The sequence below is a fragment of the Piliocolobus tephrosceles genome, chromosome 11 (assembly GCF_002776525.5).
Source record: "Piliocolobus tephrosceles isolate RC106 chromosome 11, ASM277652v3, whole genome shotgun sequence".
Lineage (NCBI taxonomy): Eukaryota > Metazoa > Chordata > Mammalia > Primates > Cercopithecidae > Piliocolobus > Piliocolobus tephrosceles.
This window is the reverse complement of record NC_045444.1, coordinates 60355465-60383425: the sequence shown is the minus strand read 5'-3', so window position 1 is coordinate 60383425 and position 27961 is coordinate 60355465. Positions and strand designations below refer to the sequence as shown.

General features: G+C 37.7%; 1 protein-coding gene across 5 annotated transcripts; it reads right to left on the bottom strand.

Moving 5' to 3' along the window:
• Positions 1 to 214: 214 nt before the first annotated feature.
• SCRN3 (secernin 3) lies at positions 215 to 27945 on the bottom strand. 5 transcript variants are annotated; one of them, XM_026454237.1, is made up of 8 exons: positions 27885 to 27945; positions 25241 to 25317; positions 23641 to 23822; positions 22557 to 22756; positions 19876 to 20088; positions 7162 to 7324; positions 5414 to 5588; positions 215 to 2052 (listed from the first exon to the last, which is right to left on the bottom strand). In XM_026454237.1, exons 1-8 carry the CDS (start codon positions 27943 to 27945, stop codon positions 1882 to 1884), a joined length of 1242 nt encoding a protein of 413 aa, XP_026310022.1. In that variant the 3' UTR covers positions 215 to 1881. The 5 variants fall into 5 exon arrangements, with proteins under 5 accessions (XP_026310022.1, XP_023041782.2, XP_023041784.2 ...); XM_023186014.2 differs by having other exon boundaries at positions 25241 to 25449; positions 27885 to 27903; XM_023186016.2 differs by lacking the exon at positions 27885 to 27945 and adding an exon at positions 24304 to 24390 and having other exon boundaries at positions 786 to 2052; positions 25241 to 25378.
• Between the last annotated feature and the right edge of the window lie 16 nt (positions 27946 to 27961).

Genomic DNA, 27961 nt, shown 5'->3' with positions numbered 1-27961 from the left:
GAGGGTGGGATAAACAGGCAGAACACAGAAGATTTTTAGTGCAGTGAAACTATTTTGTATAATACTATGATGGTGGACACATGTCATTTTATAATTATCAAGGGCCATAGGATGTACTACATCAAGAGTGATCTCTAACTTGAACTATGGACTTTGGGTGATAATGTGTCAGTGTAGGGCCATCGATTGTAACAAATGTACCATTCTGGGGCTGGGATGTTGATAGTGGGGGAGGCTATGCATGTGTGCTGATAGGGGCTATATTGGAACTCTGTACTTTCTGTTCAATTTTGCTGTGAACCTAAAACTGCTCCAAAAAATAAAGTCTCTTTTAAAAAAGAGTGTTAGGAGGGGAATTCATAATCAGATTTAAATTTGTAATAGATTGGCCGTAGTGACTCATGTGGGTAGAAATAAAGAATAAAAATGGGTGTAGGAGAACAGTTAATGCAATGGTCTAGCTAAAGATGGTGCTAGTTTAGTCTAAGGTGGCAGCAAAGGAGAAGGTGAAAACATGCTGCCTCTAGAGAAGGAAATAAGATTCCCGTAAGTGTAATGAACTGTTTGCCCTTAGTTTCCTCATCTATTAAAGGAGAGAAGAGGAGTATAGGGGTTAGAAGACAGCCTATCACTGAACCAAACTTAAAGCAAATAGAATCAACTGAGTTCTTGAGTCAGACATCTTTTCTTTTGTAATGTCAACCCTTATTAGACAAGAGCAGTATCAGGCAGATGATGGTATTTATGAGAGAACTTTGAACACATAACTTCCTGAACACTTTAAATATAATGACCCACTTCTTTATTAACCTAATTGTGCTGATAGTGACTAGTAAATATGATAATGTAACCAAATACCAAAATGGACATTCTAGAAACTCAAAAATACTTAGTGTTATTTTCAGTTGGATTTTTCTTTTGTTTATATTTGCAATTTTGAGTCTCGGTAATCTTTATGTAACCTAAACATAAAGTTTTATAAACTTTAGGAAGATATTACTCATGTATAAAGTTCATAATATATAATGCATTATAGTGTTCAAAATGTTATAATGTTCATAATATACTAATACTTCTATTTCATTGCCACTACCTCATTCCTGTTTCTGTTTTCACTGAGTAAACAGAAGTAAACAATGAGAGAGATTTCAGACCCAGAAACAGTATATCCTAAGGTTTTAGTTCTTTTATCTTATTCTCTAATCTCCCAAAGAAGCTCTTCTAAAAATATATCTTATTAACGTAAAAGCCTATTAAGGAGAATGACCCTAAAAATGCTAGATAATCAGAGCTACAAGCTCACTGGTTATCCAAGTCTTGACAAAGAGCATGTTTGAGTTTACCAAAAGTACATTTGCAGAACTAATATACTGCATTGACAATGTGTAAATCTAGACATTTTTCTTGTTAGAGATGGTTAATATTTGCCTAAAGCACAAACAACTTACCACTTGAGATATTTTTCATGACTAAAGAAAAATCTGCTTTCTTGATGTAACAGACAAAATGATTTGAGGGTAATACATAATTATAATAAATATAAATCCATGTATCATTTTAATGTTTCATTCTTTATATATAATTGAATACTTAGCTATTGTGACAAAAAGTTACTATGGCTAAAGAAAATATGCAAGTACATCACCTGAAATAACACCTGTATCCCACGATACATGAGTCCAATTCCAATGCTGTTTTCTTTCTGAGTATTTCAGCAACACTGTATGTAGTTTAATAGTCAAGATATCACTTGAATACTATCCAAGAATAATCAGATCTGCTCAAATTAGGTTTATATAATTTACCAAGGTGATAGATTCTGACTTTGAAGATTGCTGACCACTGATCACTAAGAACTAATATTAGCTGAACATATGATCACTAAGAACTAACATTTGACTGATAAATTTGAATTTCATCTTTTGCACACTGAGGAAAGAGATTAACAATTTTCTCCACATCAAGATGCTTGTTTTGAAGGATTGATTCCATCTCTCTGAATAGTTCTTTCTCCAGTTTCCTCATGTTGTCCAACATTATTTTGGCTTTTTCCTAAACAATTAAAAATATAAAGATAAATACATATACACATACACATAAATCTAACCAAATTCAACCCACCTCTACAGATAAGGATTTTTCATTCTGGCATCTAATTGTGGTTTGGTTCTCTTCCTGTTCTTTAGAGACAGAAAGAATGAAATTCTTTGGGAAAATCATTGCTCTAGATTGAGGTAATGCATGAATACCAAATTATTTTTAGTAGAAAAGACAAAAACAACTATGAGAGTAGTTTATAAGTAAAAAACCTAAAAAGACAACAGGACAACAGAAAATCTCATATGAACTGTCTATGTGGAAGGCTGCTGAAAACTGAGGCTGAAATATTTTTATCAATTTAGATCTTTTATGTTTAAAACCAGTATTATCAGATTAATAAAATAGAACAGTAATGTTCAGGAAAAAATCAACTAAAAGAAGACATTTCCTCTATTACTTCATCTTTATTTTAATAAAGGGAGAAAAAATGTCCATGATTCTTAACAGAAAGTAATTTTTAAATTGTTGATGAATCACCATTATCAGTTATAAGGTACTTATTTAGAGAAAAAGTATGTAAGAAAAAACTTGGCCAGGCACCGTGGCTCAAGCCTGTAATCCCAGCACTTTGGGAGGCCAAGGCAGGTGGATCATGAGGTCAGGAGTTCGAGACCAGCCTGCCAATATGGCAAAACCCCCGTCTCTATTAAAAATACAAAAATTAGCTGGGCGTGGTGGCGCACGCCTGTAGTCCCAGCTACTCAGGAAGCTGAGGCAGGAGAATCTCTTGAACCTGGGAGGCAGAGGTTGCAGTGAGCCAAGATTTCACCTGAGACTCCGTCAAGGAAGGAAGGAAGGAAGGAAGGGAGGGAGGGAGGGAGGGAGGGAGGGAGGGAGTCACTAGAAAGTGAGCATACTTTTTTTTTTTTTTTTTGAGACAGACTCTCACTCTGTCGCCCAGGCTAACGTGCAATGGCATAGTCTCAGCTCACTGCAACCTCCACCTCCCAGGTCCAAGCAATTCTCCTGCCTCAGCCTCCCGAGTAGTTGGGATTACAGGTGCCTGCCACCACGTCCGGCTAATTTTTGTATTTTTAGTAGAGAGGGGGTTTCGTCATGTTGGTTAGGCTGGTATCAAACTCCTGACCTAAGGTGATCTATCCGCCTTGGCCTCCCAAAGTGCTGGGATTACAAGTGTAAGCCACTGCACCTGGCCTGTCAGCATAATTTTTAAAATTTGAACCATTATGGGGTAGAACTCTACAAAACAAATAACCTTAACGTGGACTTCAATATGAAATTGTATGCAGTTTTCATCTGAGGAAACACTACATTTCATACTAGTGAGAAAAAAATGGATTTTGTCTATAAATGGTATTGGAATAATTAGTCACCTTTTTGGAAAACAGAGTTAGAATCCCTACTTCATGAAAGACACAAAAGTAAATTCCAGATGGACTAAAGAACTAAATTTTTAAAAAACACATATATGTGCTAGAAGTTATATTTATACTGAGGTGAGGCAGGCCTTTTGAAACATGAAATCAAGGTGCCTTACAGCAAAAGACTAATAAATATAATTGACTAAGTTTAAAATTTTTGACAAAAAAGTTAAATGTCAAACAATAAACTGGAAAAAAATTCTGCCTTATTACAAACAGGTAATATTCACATATATTTGCCAATTGAAAGCAAAAAATATAAAAACAAAAATAACCCAAAATCAATGGAAAAACAGCCTAAGGGAAAAGATAGACAAGAAATTTAAAATAAAATATTCATGACCAATAGACATAGGAGGAGGTTTTCAATCTTACTAGTAATCAAGAAATGTAAATTAAAACTACCAGTAGGATTGACTCTCCCTAAGACACAAAAGAAGTTATTTACAGAGCCAGGAACAGAACCCAACCCTTTCACTCTTCTTCCCTCAAATTCCATTATCTTTCCACTACTTTATGTTGTCAATCAATATTTTATGATTTTTTTTTTTTTTTTTTTTTGAGACGAAGTCTCAGCTCTGTCGCCCAGGCTGGAGTGCAGTGGCCGGATCTCAGCTCACTGCAAGCTCCGCCTCCCGGGTTTACGCCATTCTCCTGCCTCAGCCTCCCGAGTAGCTGGGACCACAGGCGCCCGCCCCCTCACCCGGCTAGTTTTTTGTATTTTTTAGTAGAGACGGGGTTTCACCGGGTTAGCCAGGATGGTCTCGATCTCCTGACCTTGTGATCCGCCCGTCTCGGCCTCCCAAAGTGCTGGGATTACAGGCTTGAGCCACCGCGCCCGGCCAATATTTTATGATTTTTAAGTAAAGTCTAAAATAGTTACAACTTTAGAATTTTTATTTAAAAATAAAAATGTAAATAAAATTTTTCAAGTAAAAATAGGAAGTCTGGTAAAGCTTGTTGCTTTGAGCCTAAGTGAAACAGGTGAGGGAAAAAAAAACACGTAGCCAACAATGCCAACACTACAGACAAAAATAAATTATTACCTGGAGGAAAATTCATTTAATCCGTTTCAGTGTGAATAGAATGTAAATGTACATGCCTTGACAAAGTAAAAGGAATTATAAGTAAGAAAAACCAGGAGGTAGAAACAGACAAGAAAAGATTTAAGATGGTTAATGTTTTATTTCATTGCAGGGGGTCAATGGATGGATGGCTTTAGGCAGCCTTTCCATTCCCTTCTTACCTATTATTTTTCTTTAGCAAGCTGAATAGGTATAGACATTATAAAATGACCTATCTATCTATACCAGAAAAAAATAAATCCTTATTTCTAGAGAAGAGAGTTTGAGTGATATATTGTTCTTCTATAATGCTTACATTTTAAAAGAATGAGGATGTATCACTTTTTAAAAACTAAAACTAATTATTATTTTAAGTCTCTGAGGTTTTAAGTCACTTTCAATTAATTTTAATCTAGGCCTGTATGATTAAAAACATTACATTAAGAAACCAGGTCAACCGCTCTCCGGAGGCTTTGTAATTTTTGGTGTGGGATATATACTAAGCAAGTTACTTAAACTCTCCTAGACTCAGATACTTTATCAGCAAAGTAGGAATCAAAATAGTACCCATTTCATAAAGTGGTTGTGAAGATTAAAGTAAACCATGTAAAAGTACTATGTAAGTGCTCAACAAATGTTACCTATTGTTATTATGTTTAATGTACTAAATTTCTCTACAAGATTCACAATACATGTATTCATAATCAAAGATAATAATAATACAGCTCTACTATAGTCTGAGCATCTAAACTAATTCTAAACCTATTTTTTAAAAGAAGGGAGGAAAGCTGATACTCCAAAGTTCAAAATACGGATTGAATCAAACTTTATACTTAATGATATAACAAAGAATATAAACTATCTTACCTCATTATTATGTACCACCTCCAATGCCTGTTGATGTTTTTGGTAGAGTGGGTGTCTTCTGTCAGGCTTAAAATGTGACTTCTTTTTAACTAGATCTTCAAGTTCAAATGTTGGTGAACTGGTATCCAATAGTTGTGAAATATGTGGCACAAATATGAAAGGCTTAAAAACAGATCTAGAAGAAAGAGTCTTTATTAAATTATCATGTCAATATATAAAAATATTCAGTGTTATTCTAAGTCTTCCAAGATTCTCTCTAATTAGATGTTTCTGTTAATGACGTTACATACTAACTTGTTCCCGTCACATTAGTTATACCCATGCCTGTCTTCTCTGATACACCGGGATCTCCTTGGGGGCAGGGAACCATACTTTTTTAGTCTTGTGTTCCCATGAACCTAACAGAGGACCTGGCACATAAACAGAGTCAGCAAAGTAATAGTTTGCCTTTCCTACTTCACATTCTACAGTTGGAGGATAAGAACAACCATTAATGTCATAGACCGAGGATTAGGACTTGGGGTGAACATCAGCGCCAGTGTCAGTAAGGAGGACACATGCTGGGCACAGTGGCTCATGCCTGTAATCCCAGCACTTTGAGAGGTCAACGTAGGAGAATCTCTTGAGACCAGGAGTTCAAGAACAGCCTTGGGCAACATCGCCAGACCCCATCTCTACAAAAAAATTAAAAATTAGCCAGGCAAGGTGGCATGCACCTGCAGTATCAGCTACTAGGGAAGCTAAGGTGGGAGGATTACTTGAGCCCAGGAGTTCAAGGCTACAGTGTGCTGACTGTGCCACTGCACTCCATTCTAGCCCGGGCGACAGAGGAAGGCCCCGTGTGGGGAAAAAAAAAAAAAAAAAGGAAGACTCAAATGTTTTATTCCATTTTCTTGAAGATATTTTTAATAATATGAAAGGCTGCTACACTAAGAGATAGTGAATATAAAATCATTTCTAAATGTAATGTGCATTTCGTGAGATACTAATGACTTAAATCAAGATAGTCAACAAAAGTATTACCTAAAATATAACTGGACTGGATGCAGTGGCTCATGCCTGTAATCCCAACACTTTGGGAGGCTAAGGCAGGTGGATCACTTGAGGCCAGGAGTTGGAGACCAGCCTGGGCAACAAGGTGAAATCTTGTCTCTATGAAAAACACAAAAATTAGCCAGGCGTGGTGGCATACGCCTGTAATCCCAGCTACTAGGGAGGCTGAGGCATGAGAATCTCTTGAACCTGGGAGGCAGAGGTTGCAGTGAGCTGAGATCATGCCATTGCACTCCAATCTGGGTGACAGAGTGAGACTCTGTCTCAAAATAATAATAATTAAATAAAACTGGAACTCTTGATATTTTAAGTTTCATATGTATTTTCTAGATATGAGTGCATAAGTAAATCCTGCACAACTACATCATTTAACCTTTGTACTGTTATGAATTATCTAATATCATATCTGAAATCTGAGTAAGAAAATCTACTTTCTCTTCTTGACAATGTTAAATCTATTTGTAGGAAGAAGGAGTAGGGATAACGCATACAAGAAACTATTCACATTTCCTCCCCATAAAAACAGAACAGTTGCGCATATGTGAATGTTGCAGATTAAAGCCTGAACAGAAAATATATTAAAAATTATCATCCTAGTTGTATAACAAAAATTTATCCTGACAAAATTATTAACATACTAATGACTTTACTCCATCCCCTGACCCCTTGCTGGTTTAGAGTATTTTGTGGTTCACCTCTCAGGATCAGGAGTCCCTGTAAAGAAGTGAATGCAAGGAAGGCTGGAGTCTTGAGGTAAAATAGAAACCATGCTTGCAGTGGTCAGGAATTCTCCCTCCATATTAATGCCACTTGGTTTATCTCGAAGAATTTCCATCATTGTTTCAAAAGTTATATTTCCTAGGGAAATAATTTTTAAAATCATCAAATACATATGCATATACAGATGCCTTGCAAATATGAACTGCTTTCTCTACTGATAATATATGAGTTATTAGTCTTGACATAAATTAAGAGACTGACTATAAACAAACTTTGTATCAACTACAATTAGATTCATTCCACTATCACAAGAAAGGTATTTTATTTTAAATATAAATATGCAAAGTCTCAAAGCCATTATAACAGGTAAAAAATTCCTAGAAAAAGGAATTAATAATGCAAAAATATATTCAATCCCATTGCCCTTACAGAATTTTTTTTTTTTTTTTTTTTTGAGACAGAGTCTTGCTCTGTGAGCCTAGAGAGCAGTGGTGCTATCTTGGCTCACTGCAATCTCTGTCTCCTAGGTTCAAGTGATTCTCGTGCCTCAGCCTCCCAAGTAGCTGGGACTACAGTCATGTGCTACCATGCCCAACTAATGTTTGTATTTTTGGTAGAGACAAGGCTGGTCTTGAACTCCTGACCTCAGGCGATCCTCCCCAGCTTGGCCTCCCAAAGTGCTGGGATTACAGGTGGTAGCCACTGCACCCAGCCTATGCCTGGCTAATTTTTAAATTTTTCTGCAGAGATGGGGGTCTTGCTATGTTGCCCAGGCTGGTCTCGAACTCCTGGCCTTAAGCAATCCTCCCCCATCAGTTTCCCAAAGTGCCAGGATTACAGGAATGAGCCACTGTGCCTAGTCTTTTGTCTTTAATTGAAAAAATTAAGTAAATATAACATAGTTACTGATGATTTGGATTTAAGTAGACCATTTTATTATTAGTTTTCTATGTATTCCATCTATTCTTGGTCTCTTTTTCTCTGTTCTTGTCTTCTTTGTAACTTATCAAGTATTTATTACTACAGTTCTCCCCTACAGTTCTCCCATCAGCTTATTATTTATACACTTTAAAAAATCTTATTACTTTCTCTTGATTTACTACAGTTGGCCTTAAATTAGTTCTTTACCACTTACCAATTAATGCAAGAAGGACCCATACAGAACTTAGCTCCAATTACTGCCTATCTTCTGTGCTATTCTAATGCATTTTAATTTCTACTGTGTTCATCTGGGTCTTCTGAGAAGCAGATGCTACAACATGGGATCAAATATTTTAGGGGAAATGCCTGTGACAGAAAATGGGGAGGGAACCTGGAAAGCCTCAGAGAATCATCAGACTATGATACAATCTGAAGTCTGAATTTAGTAGAGAAGGAAGAGAAGTTAGAGAAGTATCCCAGGCTGCCATGCCATCTAAGGAAAGCCTGGCCAGGCTGTCAAGGAGTCCTTGATCCACGTTAGCCATTAGAGGAGTCCTGTGTATCCCTAGAATGGGCCTGCCTTTATCTCCCTGTCACTCTCAGTCACTGGTCAAAAGCATGCTGTGGAAAATATAGTGCTCCATGAAATCCATGCACAATAGGCTTTAAGCACTGCAGCTATGGCCATTGGTTAGGAAGTTATTATTATTTTCAACAATGTTTGTTTAGTTTTACCTATGTATTTACTGTTTCTGCTGCTCATCTGCACTGCGTACCTTGCTTCTATCTGCCTGAAGAATGCCCATTAGCATTTCTTTTAGTGCCAATTGTCTAGTAATTCTGTTTTATTTCACCTTTATTTTTAGAGGATATTTTCACTAGCTACACAATTCTAAATTAGTAGTTATTATCTTTCTCCATCACCTTAAAGTTGTCATTTTACAGTCTTTAGAATTCCCTCCCTTCTGTTGAAAAGTTAGCTGTCAGCTTTATATTTGTTCCTTGAAGATATTTTTTTTCCTCTGGATGTGTTTCAGATTTTTCTGTCTGTCTTTTTTCCCCCTCAGAAATCTTACTATATGGGCCTAGGTGTGGTTTCCTCTTGTTTGACCTTCTCAGGATTTGTAGAGCTTCTTGAGGCTGTTGCTTGATGACTTTTATTAGTTTGGGGAAATTCTTGGCCAATATCCTTCAACTATTGCTTTTGCCCTTCCCTATTTTCTCTCTCCTTTCCTGTTGAGTCTCCAATCTTATGTATAAGAGACCTTTTCACTGAGTCCTATATAGGCCTCTCAGATCCTTATGTATATTTTCTAAACTTTTATCTCTTTTTGAATTGGAATCTTTTCTACTGATCTTCCAGTTCACTAATGTTTTTCTTCTGTTATACCTAATCTGTTGTTAAATCAATCTATTGAATTCTTAATTTCAGTTACAATTTTTCAGTTGTATTATTTCCATTTGGTTCTTTTACAGACTCTGGTTCCCTGATGAAATTCTCCATCTTTTCATCTAATTCTTTTGAATATATAATAGTAATTTTAAAGTCTGTTTCCAATAAAGCTAATGTGTAGACAGCCTATATGTCAGATTCTACCATCTACTTTTTCTCTTGGTTTTCAGTCATCTGGTCTTATTTCTTAGCATGCCTGATACTTTCCGATTGAAGGAAATTTTATAGAGGCTCTGCATGATACTTTCTTTCACAAAGCATTTAATATTCTTCTGGCAACCAGATAGAATATACGTAGATTACCTTGATCCAGTGTTGAGACTAGTCTATCCCTTGTTTGTTCTTACTCTTCCTAAGGAGTAGCATTTCTGGGATCTCAATTGAAAGCTTAGGGGTATTTCCCAGGTACCTTCTTGTTGGTTGGCCCTCCAATCAAATTTTTATCCCTAAGGCCTTGTGAGACTGCCAAAAATCTCTGCTTAGCTTTTAGGGCTCCTAGCAGCTACTTTCTGCTTGATTTCACAGTGTCATGTCTCATCCTACCTACGTGCTGCTTAGAAGCTGGCAATTGCATTTAGAAACTGTGATATAGAAAGTCAAGGTCTTCTCAATGTGTAGAGTCTTCTCTCAGTCTTCAGGATCTAGGCCCTCATCTCTACTCTTGTGTACTCTTTTGGGTATTCATCCATGTCTTCCAACAACAGGGGTTTTCTCCCTCCAGATCTCATAGTTATTCTTGGAAGGAAGTTGGTCTAATACCAGCTACTCCTTCATAACCAGCCCTGTGCTTTTTAACACTCCACTGCACTATTATGCCTCCCATTTACTAAATACATCAGTCTCTTTTTACTCTGAAGTAGTACCAGTTTCTTAATAACAGTAATGAATGTGGTGAATCCAGGTAACAAGTAGAGTTAAAACAGAACAAAACAAAACAAAACAAAACAGGCCAGGCATGGTGGCTTATGCCTGTAATCCCACCAGTTTGGGAGCCTGAGGCAGGAGTATCACTTGAGCCCAGGAGTTTGAGACCAGCCTGGGCAACATGGCAAGTCTGCCATCTATTACAAAAAAAAAAAAAAAATGTGGCCACATGTGGTAATGCATGCCTTTAGTTCCAGCTTCTCAGGAGGCTGAGGCAGGAGGACTGTTGAAGCCCAGGAGATTGAGGTTACAGTGAACTATGATCGTGCCACCGCACTCTAGCCTGGGTGACAGTGCAAGACCCTGTCAATCAATCAGTCGATCGATCACAAAACATAGTTTCTGCCAACAGATATTTTTGATACTTTATATGGAAATGTTTAATTATTATATTTCAATTAGTTCTAAAGAAACAAAAAACTTTCACTTAACATGGTTGATTAACCACAGGTATCTCCTTCCTCTCTCTCAAAACCTTAAAATGACAGTAAAAGAATAAAAAATGAAGTAAGTGTTAAAAAAAAAAAAAAGAGAGAGCATGAAAAGCAAGAATCTCCACTCCCCGCCCCAATATTTCCATAATTGGGAATTAAAAGAAAAAGCTCACGGCAAGCCTGTATCCAAGTTGTGATTCATAATATTTCAAATTAAAACTGACTTCCATATAAAATAATATAATGTTCTGCCCTCAGTTAATTATGCAGGTTACCAACTATTTTAGGTTAATGACAACAGATTTATACAAGTCTACACTGTCTTATCCAGTTTCTCCACTATATAGCCATTACTTCAAAATCAAGAAAAATAACTTATTGACTTTATAGATAACTTGTTACAGAAGCAATATATTTCTGTTAGTTTTGAAAAACACAGTAAAGAAGGTGTGCCTAAAAGCAGCCCTTAATATTAAAACTAAACAATAAAGCAAAAACCTGCCATCCATACCTATATATCAGGCACACAGTTTCAACACCTAGTGAGCCTTTAAAATGATTCAAATTCAAATTCCTATAAATGGTAAGTTTTAATAAAAACAGTGTCAGAACCATAATACTGTGATAATACAGGTATTATGAAAATATTTTCTGTATTCAAAACCTACAATTCTCAAAATGAAAGGAGGATTTACATGATCACTTGAGTAGGATAGCTATAAGTAATCCACTAGCAAGCATTGAATAAGTACTGAGACTGCAGTGGCAGGGTTCAGTAAAATAAATGCAAAACACAGAGTGTAATTTCATTCCAATTTAAGCTAGTTATTTAAAATACATGAGTGAATATAGATTCAATTTGGATATACATGCAGCACAGTTAATAGCTATCAGGTAGGGATAGTTGGAAAGAAGAGAGGCAGGCTGTTCTATCTAGAAAAATCATAGGAAAAATTAACTATAATGTACTGGTAGACAATTTTCTGTGAAAGTATTAGAAAGACATATTCTTTTGTCAAAGCACAGAAAGCTAGATGAACTATATTTCACACTTGAGAAAAAGTAAAGTTTCATGTCAGATGCATCTATTCCTATAATCATGTATGCAATTCAAATCTATGATTCAGTTATTCTTAAACATAACTGAATTATTATTACAATACAGTAGCTAATTGGCTTATAATTATTTCTATCTTTTTTCCTTCCTTTTGTCCAATTACCCTAAACCTTAGAATTCTTGGCATTTTCCTCTCCATCTTAATTATGCATTGTTGTTCTTCATTTTTAAAGAATATCTGCTAAATGTATTTCCTGAGCCTTTAAATTTATTACTAGTAAAAAGTACACAACAGTGATCTTTGTTAAACTATCTGCAAATTACAATTTAATTCAAATCAACTAACAATACTTTAATTTATTCAATACTTACTAAGCACACACAACATAGTGAATTAGGTGCTGAGAGAAAAATATGACAAATAAGAAAGTCCATTTTTTTCAGTTTCATAGAGAAGAGCACAAACACTGGTGGTTTCTTCATTTGTAAAATGAAGATATCTATTTCACATGGTTGCTTAAAGAATAATATAATTAGGCTGGGCGTGGTGGCTGATGCCTATAATTCTAGCACTTTGGGAGGCCAAGATGGGTGGATCATGAGGTCAGAAGTTTGAGACCAGCCTGGCCAACAAAATGAAACCCTCTCTCTACTGAAAATACAAAAAATTAGCTGGGTGTGGTGGCAGGTGCCTGTAATCCCAGCTGCTTGGGAGGCTGAGGCAGGAGAATCACTTAAACCCGGGAGGTGGAGGTTGCAGTGAGCTGAGATCTTGCTACTGCACTCCAGCCTGGTGGACAGTGCAAGACTCTGCCTCAAAAAAAAAAAAAAAGAATAATATAATTAAATCATTTAGTACAGTATCTGGCCCTTGATAAAAGCAGTTAATAAATGGGAGTAGGTGTTGCTGCAACAGCCACTCCTGATCCACTTTTTTTTTTTTCTTTTTTAAATTTTGAGTTCTGGGATACGTGTGCAGGACGTGCAGATTTGTTATATAGGTAAACATGTGCCATGGTGGTTTGCTGCACCTATCAACCCATTACCTAGGTATTAAGCCTCGCATGCTTTAGCTGTTTTTCCTGATGCTGTCCTTTTACAGTAAGTCAAAAATTAAAATCCTTAGTATAACATGCTTTAGCATTTTCTACATACTTATCTATCTACATGGGGGAAAAAGATAGTTTAGATAACCTATTTGTAAAACTATAAACTAACATTAAGAAACTTTACAGAAAACTTTTCATATTATAACATGTTCTTTTGGAAATTAAAATATAAATAAGATATTAACTACTTTGAAAACAATAATATAAAGGTATTCTACAAATATTCTGTCAAACTTTTTCCTTTTTTTATACTGAGATTGGATTTATTTAAATAGCTGTATTAGCACCAAACAACACTAATAATAAAAAGTAAAAAAAAATATATACAGGGGAATGTACTTATAACATCATGTAAAAAAATCCTTCGCCACTTCCTGTGTACCTATCAATCAAAGACTGAAAATATCCAACAGCATCAGTTTTATTCTAGAATCTTAATCTATTTTTGCTACAGGTTTGAGTTAATATCTTGAATTTCAAGTGGATAGGAGTGCCTACCTCCTGAGACTACTCCTACCCCACGCTCCACCCTCAATCACCACCACCTTTTGGGTGAAGTTCTAAACCCAGGAAGGGAAGAGGATGAGTTGTCCTCTCAGACAAAGGGAGATGCAAATCATCCCTCTGGGATGGTTAGGTTATTATCTCAGAGGAGTTGATTCTTCTAAAATGGAAAATTACACTCTTTACCCTCAAATCTTCCATCTAGCCTATCTCTACAAATGGCATTTCCAACTGTTCATTGGTTCCCGGCAGAAACCTGGCATTCATTTGTGACATCTCTCTCTCTCTCTAACCTTCACTCCAATTAATTAAGTCCTGTCCATTCTGCCACAAAAGTATATGCCAGATCTGTCTACTTTGCTCCATCTCCATGCCACCACTGCCATTTCTGGGCTGGCTAACCTTTATGAAAATTAGAGAAAGGAGCCTCTTCTTTGGGGCAGATAGTGGGGCTGGATTTCAGCCCCACTTGCCCCCTTGTGCAGGGCATGATTCTCCACAACCTTGCTTGGTGGCCCTGGACCCCAGACCAAGCCATCCTGTACTGTTGTAATCAATTCCTTAATGTTTTGGCCACACCCTCATAATAATTAGCATATGATTTGTTTAATGAATACATGAGAAGCAAATATCAATCACTGACTGATCCATCTCAGAGTAGTTGCCTTCTGACTGCTTTATAGAACCATTTACCAGCCAGGCACAATGACTCGCACCTGTAATCCCAGCACTTTGATAGGTCAAGGTGGGCAGATGGTTTGAGCCCTGGAATTCGACACCATCCTGAGCAACATGGTAAAACCCTAGCTCTACAAAAAAATACAAAAATTAGCCTAGCATGGTGGTGCACACCTGGAATTCCAGCAACTTGGGAGGTTGAGGCACGAGAATCACTTGAACCTGGGAGGCAGAGGTTGCAGTGATCTGAGATCATGCCACTGCACTCCAGTCTGAGTATCAGATCGAGACACTGTCTCAACACACTTTTTTTTTAATAGAAACATTTTATCCTTCAAGTGAAGGAGAGTATATTAGGCACATTTTTTATTAGTAGCATGACCCTTTTAGCAACTATCTGCCACTCAGTAATCTAAATAAAACTTACTTTGCTGGAATTATTCAGAAGCAAAGGAAAAAAATACATTGGAAGTTATTTTTTAAGAGTTAGTAATAACCCAACATGAAAATGGGAAAAGGATACATTAATAAACAACTTACAAAGCAATTACAAATTTTCAGTAAATGTAAGAATATATCTAATTTCACTAAAAAAAATTTAAAATTATAACATGCCATTTTTTTCTTTTTTCTCTTTGTGGGTACATAGTAGGTGTATATATTTACATGCCATTTTGCCTACAAAATTTATAAATGTTGAAAAAACCCTCTATTGATAAGCATGTTAGAAAACAGGTACCCAAATATTGTTGGCAGTAATTTAAATTTATGTAACTTTTCTGGTGGTCATTTAACAATGTGTTTCAAAAACCTTCAAATGTGTATAAGCTTTGACCTGACATTCTACTTTTACAAACTCATTTTTAGAAAATAGTCATGGGGCTGGGCGTGGTGGCTTGGCCCGGTGCAGTGGTTCATGCCTGTAATCCCAGCATTTTGGGAGGCCTAGGTGGGCGGATCATTTGAGGTCAGTTAAGACCAGCCTGGCCAACATGGTGAAACCCGTCTCTACAAAAAAATAAAAAAATTAGGCAGGCGTGGTGGCAGGCACCTGTAATCCCAGCTACTTGGGAGACTGAGGCAGGAGAATTGCTGGAATCCACGAGGCAGAGGTTGCAATCAATGAGCTGAGATGGTGCACTGCACTCCAGCCTGGGGGACACAGCAAGACTCTGTCCAAAAAAAAAAAAAAAAAAAAAAAAAGAATAGAAAAGAAAATAGTCAGGGATGTGAATATAAATAAACTATAAGCATGTTATATAATTTCAATAATGAAAAACTAAAACTAACCTAAATAACAGGGATTTGATAGCTAAAGTATGATTCATGCAATCTTTATTATACAATGATTAAAATACTACCATAAAGAAATAACAAAATAATAGGATGCTACACATCTGTTTTAAAAAATGAGAATGTTCTGGCCAGGCGCAGTGGCTCACACCTGTAATCCCAGCACTTTGGGAGGCTGAGGCAGGCGGATCATGAGGTCAGGAGATTGAGACCATGGTGAAATCCCGTCTCTACTAAAAATACAAAAAATTAGCTGGGCGCAGAGGCAGGCGCCTGTAGTCCCAGCTACTAGGGAGGCTGAGGCAGGAGAGTGGCGTGAACCCGGGAGGCGGAGCTTGCAGTGAGTCGAGATCGCACCATGGCACTCCAGCCTGGGCCACTCCAGCCTGGGCGACAGAGTGAGACTCCGTCTCAAAAAAAAAAGAGATCGTTCTGTTCTGTATATATTGAAACAGAATGATCTACATTATATATTGCTAACTCATCTACACTGTATATTGTTAACTAAAGTTATGTGGAGAAAAGTGTAAATAGCATGAATAGCATGCTATCATTTCTGTAAAAAAGAAAAATTACATATTTGTTTCATTAAGCATATATCATCTCTGGAAGAACACATAAAGAACTACATATGGGAAAAAAACTGAATATCTCGGGACAGGGTAGGAAAGAGAGACCTCATTGTATAATCTTACATACTTTTGAATTTTGAATCATATGAATATATTAATTTTTATAAGTAAAATAATATCATAGAATATTAAATGACATGGGAAGGAGTTCTACTTTCAGTGGGGCTAAGTGAGCTCCTATCAGGTCAACCGTCCTGCAGATAACCATCAACTTGGGACAAAATACAGAAAAACAACTACCTGAAGGCTCTTTACAATTAACAACCAAAGTAACATTCTGGAGGAAAGCTGAAAGTTGGGAGACAGAATGAAGCATAGGGTAAGTTTATTTTTGTTATGGCTTTAGCTTGAGGGAAGCCCATGGTCAATGCTGTGTCATTTTATGCAGGCAGCAATAGAAAACCTTGGTGTTTCTGGCCTGACGAACCAGATCTCCACCACAAGCAGTAGAAAGTGAGGGGGCAGGCTGGGTGCAGTGACTCACGCCTGTAATCCCAGCACTTTGGGAGGCCTAGGAGGGTGGATCCTGAGGTCAGGAGTTCGAGACCAGCCTGACCAATATGGTGAAACCCCATCTCTATTAAAAATACAAATATTAGCCGGGCATGGTGGCATGCGCCTGCAGTCCCAGAATGAGTCGAGATCGTACCACTGCACTCCAGCCTGGGTGACAGAGCCAAACTCTGTCTCAAAAAAATAAAAAGAAAAAAAAAGAAAAGAAAAGAAAGTGAGGGGGCAATCCCATAAAGGAGAGTCAGAGAGAGAGAACTCCCAAATTCTGTGTAAAAGAATTGCCCAAATCTCCATCTGATTGCTGATTAAGCATGTGTGGGGCAGACTGCAAACAGCTCAGCTAAGGATAAAAGAGCTAAACTGAAATTTGAGTTGCCAAGCAGGAGACAGAATTTGCAGGCTGAGTACAACCAACTAAAGTATCTGCTAAAACAAGAATTATCTATTTGTTCTTAGGTGAGTTTTGGTGGTTTGTAGCTTTCAAGGAACTGGTTCATTTCCTCCATGTTACTGTATGTCTGATCATAGTTTTGAGCCATCTTCTGTGGGCTAGATTCCCATGTCAGTTGTTTACAAAACCTTTTTGCAGTGCTCTTTTACTGTCCTAAAAGAGCACTATCCAGTGGCCAGTATGGAAACTGAGCAGTTGTCTACTCTATAGGTTAGCTCTCAAAGGCTTTGGTGTGCTATTTAGGGTCAGATACACCTATGTACAGCTTAGGGTAGGCCCAGGTATTCTTATACAACTTCATGGGATTTCTTTCTTGAGCTACCTCTGCTTCTCAATTCTCCCTGACATTCTGGCTTCCAGGGATCCCCCTTCCAGGTCCTCTAGCTAGAACAACAGAGCCTTGGTGGTCTCCCTTCTTTGCCCAACTGCTTCCCACATCTGGGTCTGCCTCTGAGGCCAAGAGGCAGGAAAACAGAGGGAGGGCAAAAAGCAACAGAATTTCTCCTACGGTCTTTGGACCACAATGCCTCTAGTGGGAGAGAATTCCCTTCCCTTAGAGTTTAGATGCCTCCCAGCAGCTGCTACCATCATGACATAACCATCACAGGATTGCAGATTCAGGACTGGAGTTCGCCTGGGAGCTGGGACGAGACAAGAAAGCAGCAAAAAAATTACATAATTAATTAATTAATTAATTAAATTTAGTTAAATAAAAATTCCCAGGAGATTTCTCCCACGCTGTGTCTTGTTGGTGTCCACCTTCCCTCTCCTCAGACAAGAAAAAGAAAGTATCTCTTGGAGCTCTTTCTGTTGACACCCAGTACATAGTTCTGGGATTCATGCTGTTTAACACTAGGCTAGAAGAAATGAGAAAAACAACAACAACAACCACAACCATGAAACTCACTCCCAGATCATTCCTGCTTTGACTCTGCTTTTTTTGCCCTGCTGACTGCTCCTTTTTACTTTTAAGACTCCTCAGAAAGATGCTCCATGCATTCTTTCCAGATTTTTAGTTATATTCAGAGAGAGACAGACAGAGTAGAGTTTACTTATTCCATCTTACCTGCAACCAGAACCAGCCTCTATTAAATGTTAAGGAACTATACTCGAATTATTTAATTTTTAATTTAAAAAAAAATTTTGAGACAGAGTCTGGCTCTGCTGCCCAGGCTGGAGTGCAGTGGTGCAATCTTGGCTCACTGCAACCTCTGCCTCCCAGGTTCAAGTGATTCTCCTGCCTCCGCCTCCCAAGTAGCTGGGATTACAGATGCCTGCACCACACCTGGCTAATTTTTCTATTTTTAGTAGAGACGGGGTTTCACCATATTGGCCAGGCTGGTCCTGAACTCCTGACCTCAAATGAACTGCCCTCCTTGGCCTTCCAAAGTGCTGGGATTACATGTGTGAGCCACGGCGTCCAGCCACTCTTTATAATTATTATTATAAAGATGCTAAACATGCTTAAGGATTTTTTTAAAACTTGAAAGTAAAGAATAGAGAAATGGGAGTTATACAGAAAGAACCAGTGGAACTTGTAGAGATTAAAATTATAATAACAAATTAAAATATTACTAGATGAGATCGATAGCAGATTAAATGCAGAAGAAAAGATGAGTGAACTTGAGGACATAACAGTAGAAACTATCATAATAGTCGTAGAAGCTACATCTTCACCTGAACCCCCATGTAACAAATATTTTCAATGGCAAATACATGTAGATTCATTATAGCAGATTTCCCATTTGGATGGGAAATTGGAGTAAAATATAAACATTTGTCATATCAAATATTCATATAATGGGTATAGAAATACAGGTATGCTGGGATCTTGTCTGGTTTACTGGTTATAAACCAGTGTTTGTTTCTCACCAGGTAGCTCCAGGTGAGTCCCCAAAATAAATGTGGCTCAGAGTTCAATCTCTTAGAAGAAACTGTATTGATCCATATCCTGGAGCAGCAGGCAGCTCAATTCCATCCTAAACTCTGGATAGGGAGTGGACTAGCATTTTTCAGATCGTAGCCTTAATAAGGAGTCCAGTTCCTGTTCCCCAAATGTTGATCTTTTTCACCTATACACATACATTCTCATGGATGTTAACACTCTAGCGTCTAACGTGTGTATCTGGTCCAGAATCCCCCAACTGACACGGAGATGAGGAGGATTGTGTGGGCCCTCTCTTCATTTTTGGTACCTGGTGATTTTCTCTTCTTGTATTTGAACTTAGCTACATATGTCTTTAATGTTTAAATATTTTATCCAACATTTCTCAAGTTTTGGAGTGGAAAGAGGGAATTTGTATATCTGCTCAGTTTGTCTTCTGGCCAGAAATTCTATATATAAGAAAATAATCGATAAGAGTACTACCCAAAAATAAATAACAGCAGCAGCAGCAATAGTCAAAGAAGCCTGTCTCCACGTTGCAGTGAATTCTCAGAAGAAAAGTAATCTCAATTTTGTTTTAAGAATATTAATAAGAACTGAAAAAATGCATCTGAGCATGGAAAATCTGAACTTTACCTTCAAAAGAATCATGACCCTTTCACAATTGTATAATACTTATCTCAAAAAATAGCTTTATGATAAACAAATAGTTTTCATTTTAATAGAACAATCTTTTTACTAATTATAATTCTCCAAAATAGATTTTGTCATTCCCATATTACATCTACACAAAACATAGTTTGTAATCCTAATATTATTTATATGATAAAATTACCTTTGTGCTTCTTTAGAAGCTTGTAGCCTTCACAGTATCTGCCTGATGAAGTCATCATCTTGGCTGTGTCAAGATAGGAATATGCTGCAGCAAAATCAAACTCCTTTTTACCATCCCACCAAACTTTCCGCTTAGCATAGTTTCTCATGTCTGGGTGTTCCCGGTCAATCTTGGTTGTTATGGAAAGCTGATTAGAAATATTACGAACTCCCTCTATTTTCAAAGAAGAGGAGAAAGAAGAAAAGTCATATTTAACATAAAGCACGTATCTGTACATTATGATACCTAATCACTATGTAAATGCAAATATAGACTTCTAAATTTTGTGCCATGGGCATCTATTACATATTCAAAAAGATAAATGAATTATTTTAAAAATTAAATTTATTTTGAGGTAATTATAGATTCACATGCAGTTATAAAAAAATAATACTGAGAGAAACTGTGTACCCTTCACCCAGTTTCCCTCAATGGTAACATCTTGCCAAACTGTAGTATAATATCACAACCAGAATATTGGTATTGCTATAGTCAAGATCAAGAATACTTCCATCACTACAAGGATCCCTCATGTTGCCCTTTTATAGCCACAACTGTTGGGAGCAAGCCCCCAAAATCTGGCCATAAACAGGCTCCAAAACTGGCCATAAACAAAATCTCTGAAGCACTGTGACATGTCCATAATGTCTACATTGTGCCACTGCTTACTGCAGCCTCGACCTCCTGGGTTCAAGCTATCCTCCCCACCTCAGCCTCTTGAGTAGCTGGAACTACAGGTACATGCCACCACACTCAGTTAATTTTTGTATTTTTTGTGGAATTGAGGTCTCACTATGTTGCCCAAGCTGGTCTCACACTCCTGGGCTGAAGTGATCCTCCTGCCTCAGCCTCCCAAAGTGCTGGGATTATAGGCATGAGCCACCATGCCCAGCCAATAATTTTCCATCTAATAAATAATTCCCTATCATTTAACAATTTAGTTCTTGGGCTTAGTTAGTAATAGAAAGAGAAACCAGTTGGCTAAGTTAATCTACAGCTAGACAATGAGACCCAATGAAGGTGTTCATTTTAGATGGCCAGGGCCGGGCGCGGTGGCTCAAGCCTGTAATCCCAGCACTTTGGGAGGCCGAGACAGGCGGATCATGAGGTCAGGAGATCGAGACCATCCTGGCTAACACGGTGAAACCCTGTCTCTACTAAAAATACAAAAAAAAACTAGCCGGGCGAGGTGGCGGGCGCCTGTAGTCCCAGCTACTCCGGAGGCTGAGGCAGGAGAATGGCGTGAACCTGGGAGGCGGAGCTTGCAGTGAGCTGAGATCCGGCCACTGTACTCCAGCCTGGGCGGCAGAGCGAGACTCTGTCTCAAAAAAAAAAAAAAAAAAAAAAAAAAAATAGATGGCCAGGTGGGGCTTTTTCAACAAAATGTATTTATTAATTTCTCTCTTGCACATTTAATAAAAGTGCTCAATGGTATTATCAAGCCAATTATCACAAAAAGAAAACTTCTAACTACAATGTTATATATTAATAAACATATATGCAAAACATAAAACAAAATGTCCATCAAAACAACTGGTAATGACCTGTTTCGAAAAATAATACTCAAATCCTCCAAAGTTCAAGGCTACCTTCATGAAGCCTTTCTGAACTCCTCTAGCTCACAATAATAAGCTTTCTGTTCTCTAAATGTTCAGAGCATCTATGTGTCTGCATCATTCATGCACCATTTACCATTTTCACATGTGTATCTTATCTCTCTAGTAAACTAGGAGTCCAGGAGTTAAATACCCAAGATGGACATGATTATGCTTAAACATAAGGCTATGTTCTAGTGACGAGATTCAAGATGAAAAGCTTTCAATTCTAGGTCTTTCATTTACCACCTTAAATCACTTTACATCTCTGGCTTTCCTCACTTGAAAAATTAGAGGAATATATGATCACAAAGGAAATGAGAATGAAAAATCAAAGCATTCTAAAACAATTAAATAATGTTGTTTTATTCAAAGATATCAAACTTCTGTGTTTTACTATTGTATCAACATAGCTTTTCCAACCACCAACTCACAAACACCTGTCTTTAACCCCACTCTCATTTCCTCACCTCCACACTAAAATAAGATTTTGGAGTGCAGCCCAAAGTTTAAAGGAGAAGAAACTGTAAGGGATTATTAAAGTGAAAAAGTATGATGAAACGGCCAAGAGCTGCAGCAAAGAAAGTGGCCGGGCGCGGTGGCTCAAGCCTGTAATCCCAGCACTTTGGGAGGCCGAGACGGGCGGATCACGAGGTCAGGAGATCGAGACCATCCTGGCTAACACGGTGAAACCCCGTCTCTACTAAAAAAATACAAAAACTAGCCGGGCGAGGTGGCGGGCGCCTGTAGTCCCAGCTACTCGGGAGGCTGAGGCAGGAGAATGGCGTGAACCCGGGAGGCGGAGCTTGCAGTGAGCTGAGATCCGGCCACTGCACTCCAGCCTGGGCGACAGAGCGAGACTCTGTCTCAAAAAAAAAAAAAAAAAAAAAGAAAGTATATACAGGTTATATGAAATTCATATTCCCAGAGGTAATGCTACCTTTTTATATTTTTCAAGAAAGTTATTTATGTCACTTTTTCCATTGTTCTTTCAAAGTTCTAAATTTCCCTTACAAAACAAGTTAAATCACAAAAAGTTGTCCATACCTTGTACTTTTTCTGCTGCCCAGTACTTCCCTGCAGTCTCCAGAATCCAGGCTTCATTCCTATCAGCTATTAGGAAACTGTTGTGATAGCTAAATAGCATCCTACCCTCTGTGCAATTTCCACCCTGGCCATATTTTTCTAATAAGTCAACAATGACATTGAGGGCTTTTTCAGCTGTATCAGCTCTTTCAAGGCCAAGTCTAAAACAAAAATATAAAGTTCTCAGATTAAAATAAATTTCCATTATTTTTCTTAAATAATTTCATGCTCATGAGATTTTTTAGATTCCCCAAGTAAAATTTCTTTCAAGTTAACAGATGAAATGACATCTAAGTTTAAAATTTTTCCTTCTGAAGTCAGTTTAGAATCATGGAAACAAAGTTTCTAGAGTCAAACAAACCTATCAAATTCGAAGTTGGTAATTCACTGTCAAGTTACTTTATCTCTGAACTTCAGATATCTCATTTGTAAAATGAGCACGATAGCCCATGAGGTTATTGTGAGAATTAGTTAAGGTGTGATTAAAATATGTTAGGCACTTCCAATGAATCATAATTTCCTACTTCTTCCCTTCTCCCAAATAATAATATCTGAAAGCTGGCATGGTGCCTGTGCCTGTAATCCCAGCTACTCAGGAGCTGAGGCAGGAGAATGACTAGAGGCCAGGAGTTCAAGACAAGTGTAAGCAACATAGCAAGACCCTAGTCTCTGAAAAAAAAATTTTTTTTAATTAAAAATTAGCCAGGTGTGGTGGCACGTGCCTTTGATCCAAGCTACTTGGGTGACTCAGGTGGGATGATTGCTTGAGCTCAGGAATTCAAGGCCATAGTGAGCCATGATCACACCATTATACTCCAGCCTGCATGACACAGTGAGATCTCATCTCAAAAAACCAAAAATTAATTAATTTAAAAAACCAAACAAAACTGAGTGTCATGAAATTGCATGCGGTACTTTAAAACATTTTGACACAAACTGCAAAGTATCAAAGCCCCCTCAAAAATAGGAAAATAAAACAAGTAAGAGTTACACAAAAATTACAAATTAGAAAAGGTCTATAGCATAAAACGTAACAAAAAATAACCTGACAAGGTCCATTCCTAATAGTGCTTCTTCATCACAAACTTCTTCTCTTCCCCATACAGCTTCATTCCCAATGCAAACTCCATGCTCATTGGCTCCCATTTCTGCCCCCCACAACCATGCTGGGCGACTCAGGACAACAGCGTACGTTTCAGGAACTTGATCAATTTCTATATACGTACACTGTAAAAAAAAAAATCAGTCAGAAGACAAGACTTTTATGAAAGAGGTAAAGGAAATACAAGTAAATTGAAATTTTCAATAATAAAGGCATTACCCTTAAAACATACCCAGAATAACCCTAAAGTATTTATTCATTCAAATATTTGCTGAGCATTTCCTATTACAAAACATTCTGCCAAGAGATATGGTAGTTACAAAGATGAATCAGATAAAGATCTCACTTTTGAGAAACTAAAAGTTGTACATTATTTAAGATAAAATAAAGTATAAAGTATTAGGGTCATGAGGTGAAGACAAGGTGCTACTGAAGCTCAGGAGAAAGATGGTCTCTAGCTGTAATATCTTGAAACATTTTTGTAGATGTGTGAGTTGAAGCCTAAGGAAGTAGTTCTCAACCTCAATACCCAGTGTTTCTTAATTAGTGATATAAGTACCCATCTGGTAGCCTTCAAATACAAGAGTTTTGTCATAGGAATCTCACGTCACATTTTGAAGTCATCTATTAGGTATGTCCACAGCAATGAAAAGAATGAGAACCACTGATTTACAGGACAGGCTAGATTTATATCTGTAGAAATAAAGTGGAAATGGTATCACAGATGAATAAGTGGTCTTAGCAAAAGAAAAAAACATGACAGGATACAGAAAAAAGTCTAATATTTAATATGTTTTAATATTAGAATATCAATAAAATAAAATCTAAAAAGTATGAATTAGCAACAATAGCATAATTTGAAGCTCTCATTTTAAGTTCCACATTAAATGGGTTTTTAAATAAGTTTTTAAAGGATTCTTTAATTAATGTGTATAGTACCAAGTGACTGCATAAAATGTATATTGATAGTGTTAACATAGAGCCTAAAAAACCTTTTTTGATGTGTCATAAAACTGTCATTCCCAGAGTCTGGGATGACTTTCCTATTCTACATCAAGAAGAACCTACACCAATTCAGAATCAGAATCCTTTTTGTCCATCAAATTCCAGCTAACTCCAAGCCACATTAAATGTTCCTTCTCTTCTGCTGCCACAGCATGCTACTCTTACTTAAATTTAGGATTTAAACCATCCAGTTTTATAATGGGGTATAATGCATACACATCTTATTCCTATACTAGACTCTAAGCTCCTGGAATAGTCAGAGTCTTGACAGCTGACTTTAAATCTCTTGCCCTATCTAACATGCTTGCATATGGAAAGCATTCAAATATTTATTCAAAGAATGGATAATTTTATTATTATTTCAACTTCCTCCAAATCACTGAAATAAAAGATTACAGTTTATTTCTGACTCATTTATTTTTCAAATGTAAATTCCTCAATTTTAACTTTTATAGTTTCTTCCAAATTCCTATTTATAGAAATAACTTTATGATATTTTTTAAAGGCATATTGCTAACAAAACATTTATTTCACCTACCTTAAGATGTTCTCCCAGGTTATCATGAACTGCAGCAGGAAAATAAACTACCTCTTGTACTTCATCACAGAGTCTATCTGAATTTTTTCCAAAAATAATCCTGTTATCGACTGTTGCTGGAGGTAATGCCACGAAAGTGTCACAGGAAAAAGGTTCCATTTTTTAAACTAAAAATTATACAGATGTTTTAAAATAAAAAAAAAAAAAACCTGTAAGTATATAAAAACAAAGAGTTTTACTCAATGACCAAAGGATATTGTTGCCATATTTAATTAAGGATGTTCATTAAAGCTTTGATTTTTGTATTTTTATTTTTTGGAGACAGGGTCTAGCTTTTTCACCCAGGCTAGAGTGCAGTTATACAATCAGGGCTCACTGCAGCCTGGAACTCCTGGGCTCAGGAGATCCTCCCCCTTCTGCCTCCCAAAACCCTGGGATTACAGGCATGAGTGACCGTGCTTGGTTGTTCATTAAAGTTTTACATTTTGTATACTATAGCCTAAAAATCAGTAAGGCTATGACTTGGGACTCAATCTTGTACTACAACTCAATAAGAAAATGGCAATGAAAACTACCTTCTTATAGTTTATAGTTCACATTTATTTTCTAAGACCTTTCTCTCCTAAAGTCTTCCCTGAATTTCCTTTCACTATTTCCACATTTGGGAATCCCTGTACCTAGCTCTACTGTTGTAAAGGCTAGATTCTACTACATTTGTGTATATATAAGTCCATTTACTGGACAGTGAGATCCTTGAGGGCTGGGAGTATGTCTTACTAATCTTTGTATTCTCATTGCTGGAACTTGTCTTATGGAAAAAAATCTTACGTGTCCAGTGCTTCCTCAAGGGTTCCTTGAGTGCTTCCTTCCCTCAAGGGAAGGAAGAAGGGGTCTTATTTGAGCTGGGAAATAATACACACAGATTATCATTCTGATGAGACTGAAATTTTGAAACAGACTCATTGATTCAGACAAAAATATGTCAATATAATTTCAAATTGTTGGCATTTCTAGAAGAAAGTTCACATATTTAATTTATAAATCGCAATTATATACTTTAATATCTAGGTTACCTCTTCAGTTGTAATTTGGAAAATCTTAGATCTTCACTTACAATAGAACACCTAAAGATCCTTATTTCGCTGCCAGAATGGACACATTGTTTTACAGAGTTTCCTTCTTTCCTTTAACAATGACAAAACCTTAGAATGGCTTTACACAGGCAGATGCTAGCAATTTAAAAACAAAATTTAAATATAATAAATGTTTCCTTAAAAAGAAAACAAAATGAAAAACTTCAGCCTGAAACTCCTAAGGGTTTACCTGTGAGAAACCAGGGTTTCTCCTAGTGAGAAGTCTGATGTCTTGATGGCTTCTGTTATTTTCTTTCTGTGTTTCAACGCTTATGTCCTGGATCGCCTTCTATTTGTGTTTTATAGTTAGTTCCATCACTATATAATTTTGGCAGACTAATCTCTCTCTTCCCTATGCCTTCTGCCTCACCAGTAAAATAAAAGACACTGTTTGATGGGCTGTTAGAACTTAATAAGGTAACATGTAAAGTGTTTTGCACAGTGCATAGAGCATACTAGATATTCAAGTGAAAGCTGTTATTGTTATTATTTGGTAGGAGAGAAAATTTCTCATACAGTCTTATTCTTTTTTTTTTTTTTTTTTCTGACAGTTTAACTCTTGTTGTCCAGGCTGGAGTGCAATGGTGCAATCTCGGCTCACTGCAACCTCCGACTCCCGGGTTCAAGTGATTCTCCTGCCTCAGCTTCCCGAGTAGCTGAGATTACAGGCGCCTGCCACCACACCCGGCTAATTTTTTGTATTTTAAGTAGAGACGGGTTTTCACCACGTTGGCCAGGCTGGTCTCGAACTCCTGACCTCAGATGATCCACCCACCTGGGCCTCCCAAAGTGCTGGGATTACAGACGTGAGCTACCGCGCCCGGCCTAAGTTTATTCTTAACATTACCCTGATAGAGAACTTGGTTGGTGGGTCACCTGCTGCAGTAGCAGCCACGTCCACTCAAAAACCTGGAGTCCCAAGGGCCATCAAGCTGCAATAGGTAATCTGAGCTGCCTAACTGGGGTCGTAGGGAAAGCTAAGGAAACTTGCCGCCTGGTTAGAATGGCACCTAGCCCATTGAGGAGGTGAAGCCTTGAGAGATTTTACTAACTCCTAACGTGTATTCATCATTCAGTAAGTCTTTATTGAATGTCTTTCGGCGCCAGCACCGTACAGCTGGGGCAAAGGCCTCCGTTCTTGCAAAGCTATCTCATTCTATTTCACGCGCTCTTAGTTCAGCCGGCGCTTTCAGAAACACATAGTTGGATTCTCGCAAACGTACTACAGTTAGGGCAGGAGTTATTATCTCCATAACACAGATGAGAAAAACAGTACAGAAGAGTTTTTGCAGCTCGAGTCAGAGTTCACAGAAAGTAATTGGCTCGAGCTTCAAGCACCTTTGGTCGAAGGGCCGCCGCGGTCCACCCCGCACCCCGGCCCTGGGCGCTCAAATCGCAGCCAGTGCAGCTGGGCTCTGGAGCCCCTCGGTCAAGCAGTACCGCCCCACAGTTGGGTCTTCCCGGTTTCTGTCTCAACAATGCACCCCCCCTCCCCCGTGCACGCCCCTCACCTGTCCTCCAAACTACCCGAAGCGACAGGTGGACGGAGGGAGGATTGGCCAGTGCAGGCATCAGTTGCCGGAAGCTG

Excerpts from the sequence above, each read along its gene's own strand:
- SCRN3 (XM_023186014.2), bottom strand. The coding sequence starts at position 25,399 with ATGGAACCTTTTTCCTGTGACACTTTCGTGGCATTACCTCCAGCAACA. Across the intron at positions 20,089-22,556 it reads GGCAGCAGAAAAAGTACAAG|AGGGAGTTCGTAATATTTCT; the intron begins GTATGGACAACT and ends CTTTGAAAATAG. Across the intron at positions 7,325-19,875 it reads GCTTCTAAAGAAGCACAAAG|GAAATATAACTTTTGAAACA; the intron begins GTAATTTTATCA and ends TTATTTCCCTAG.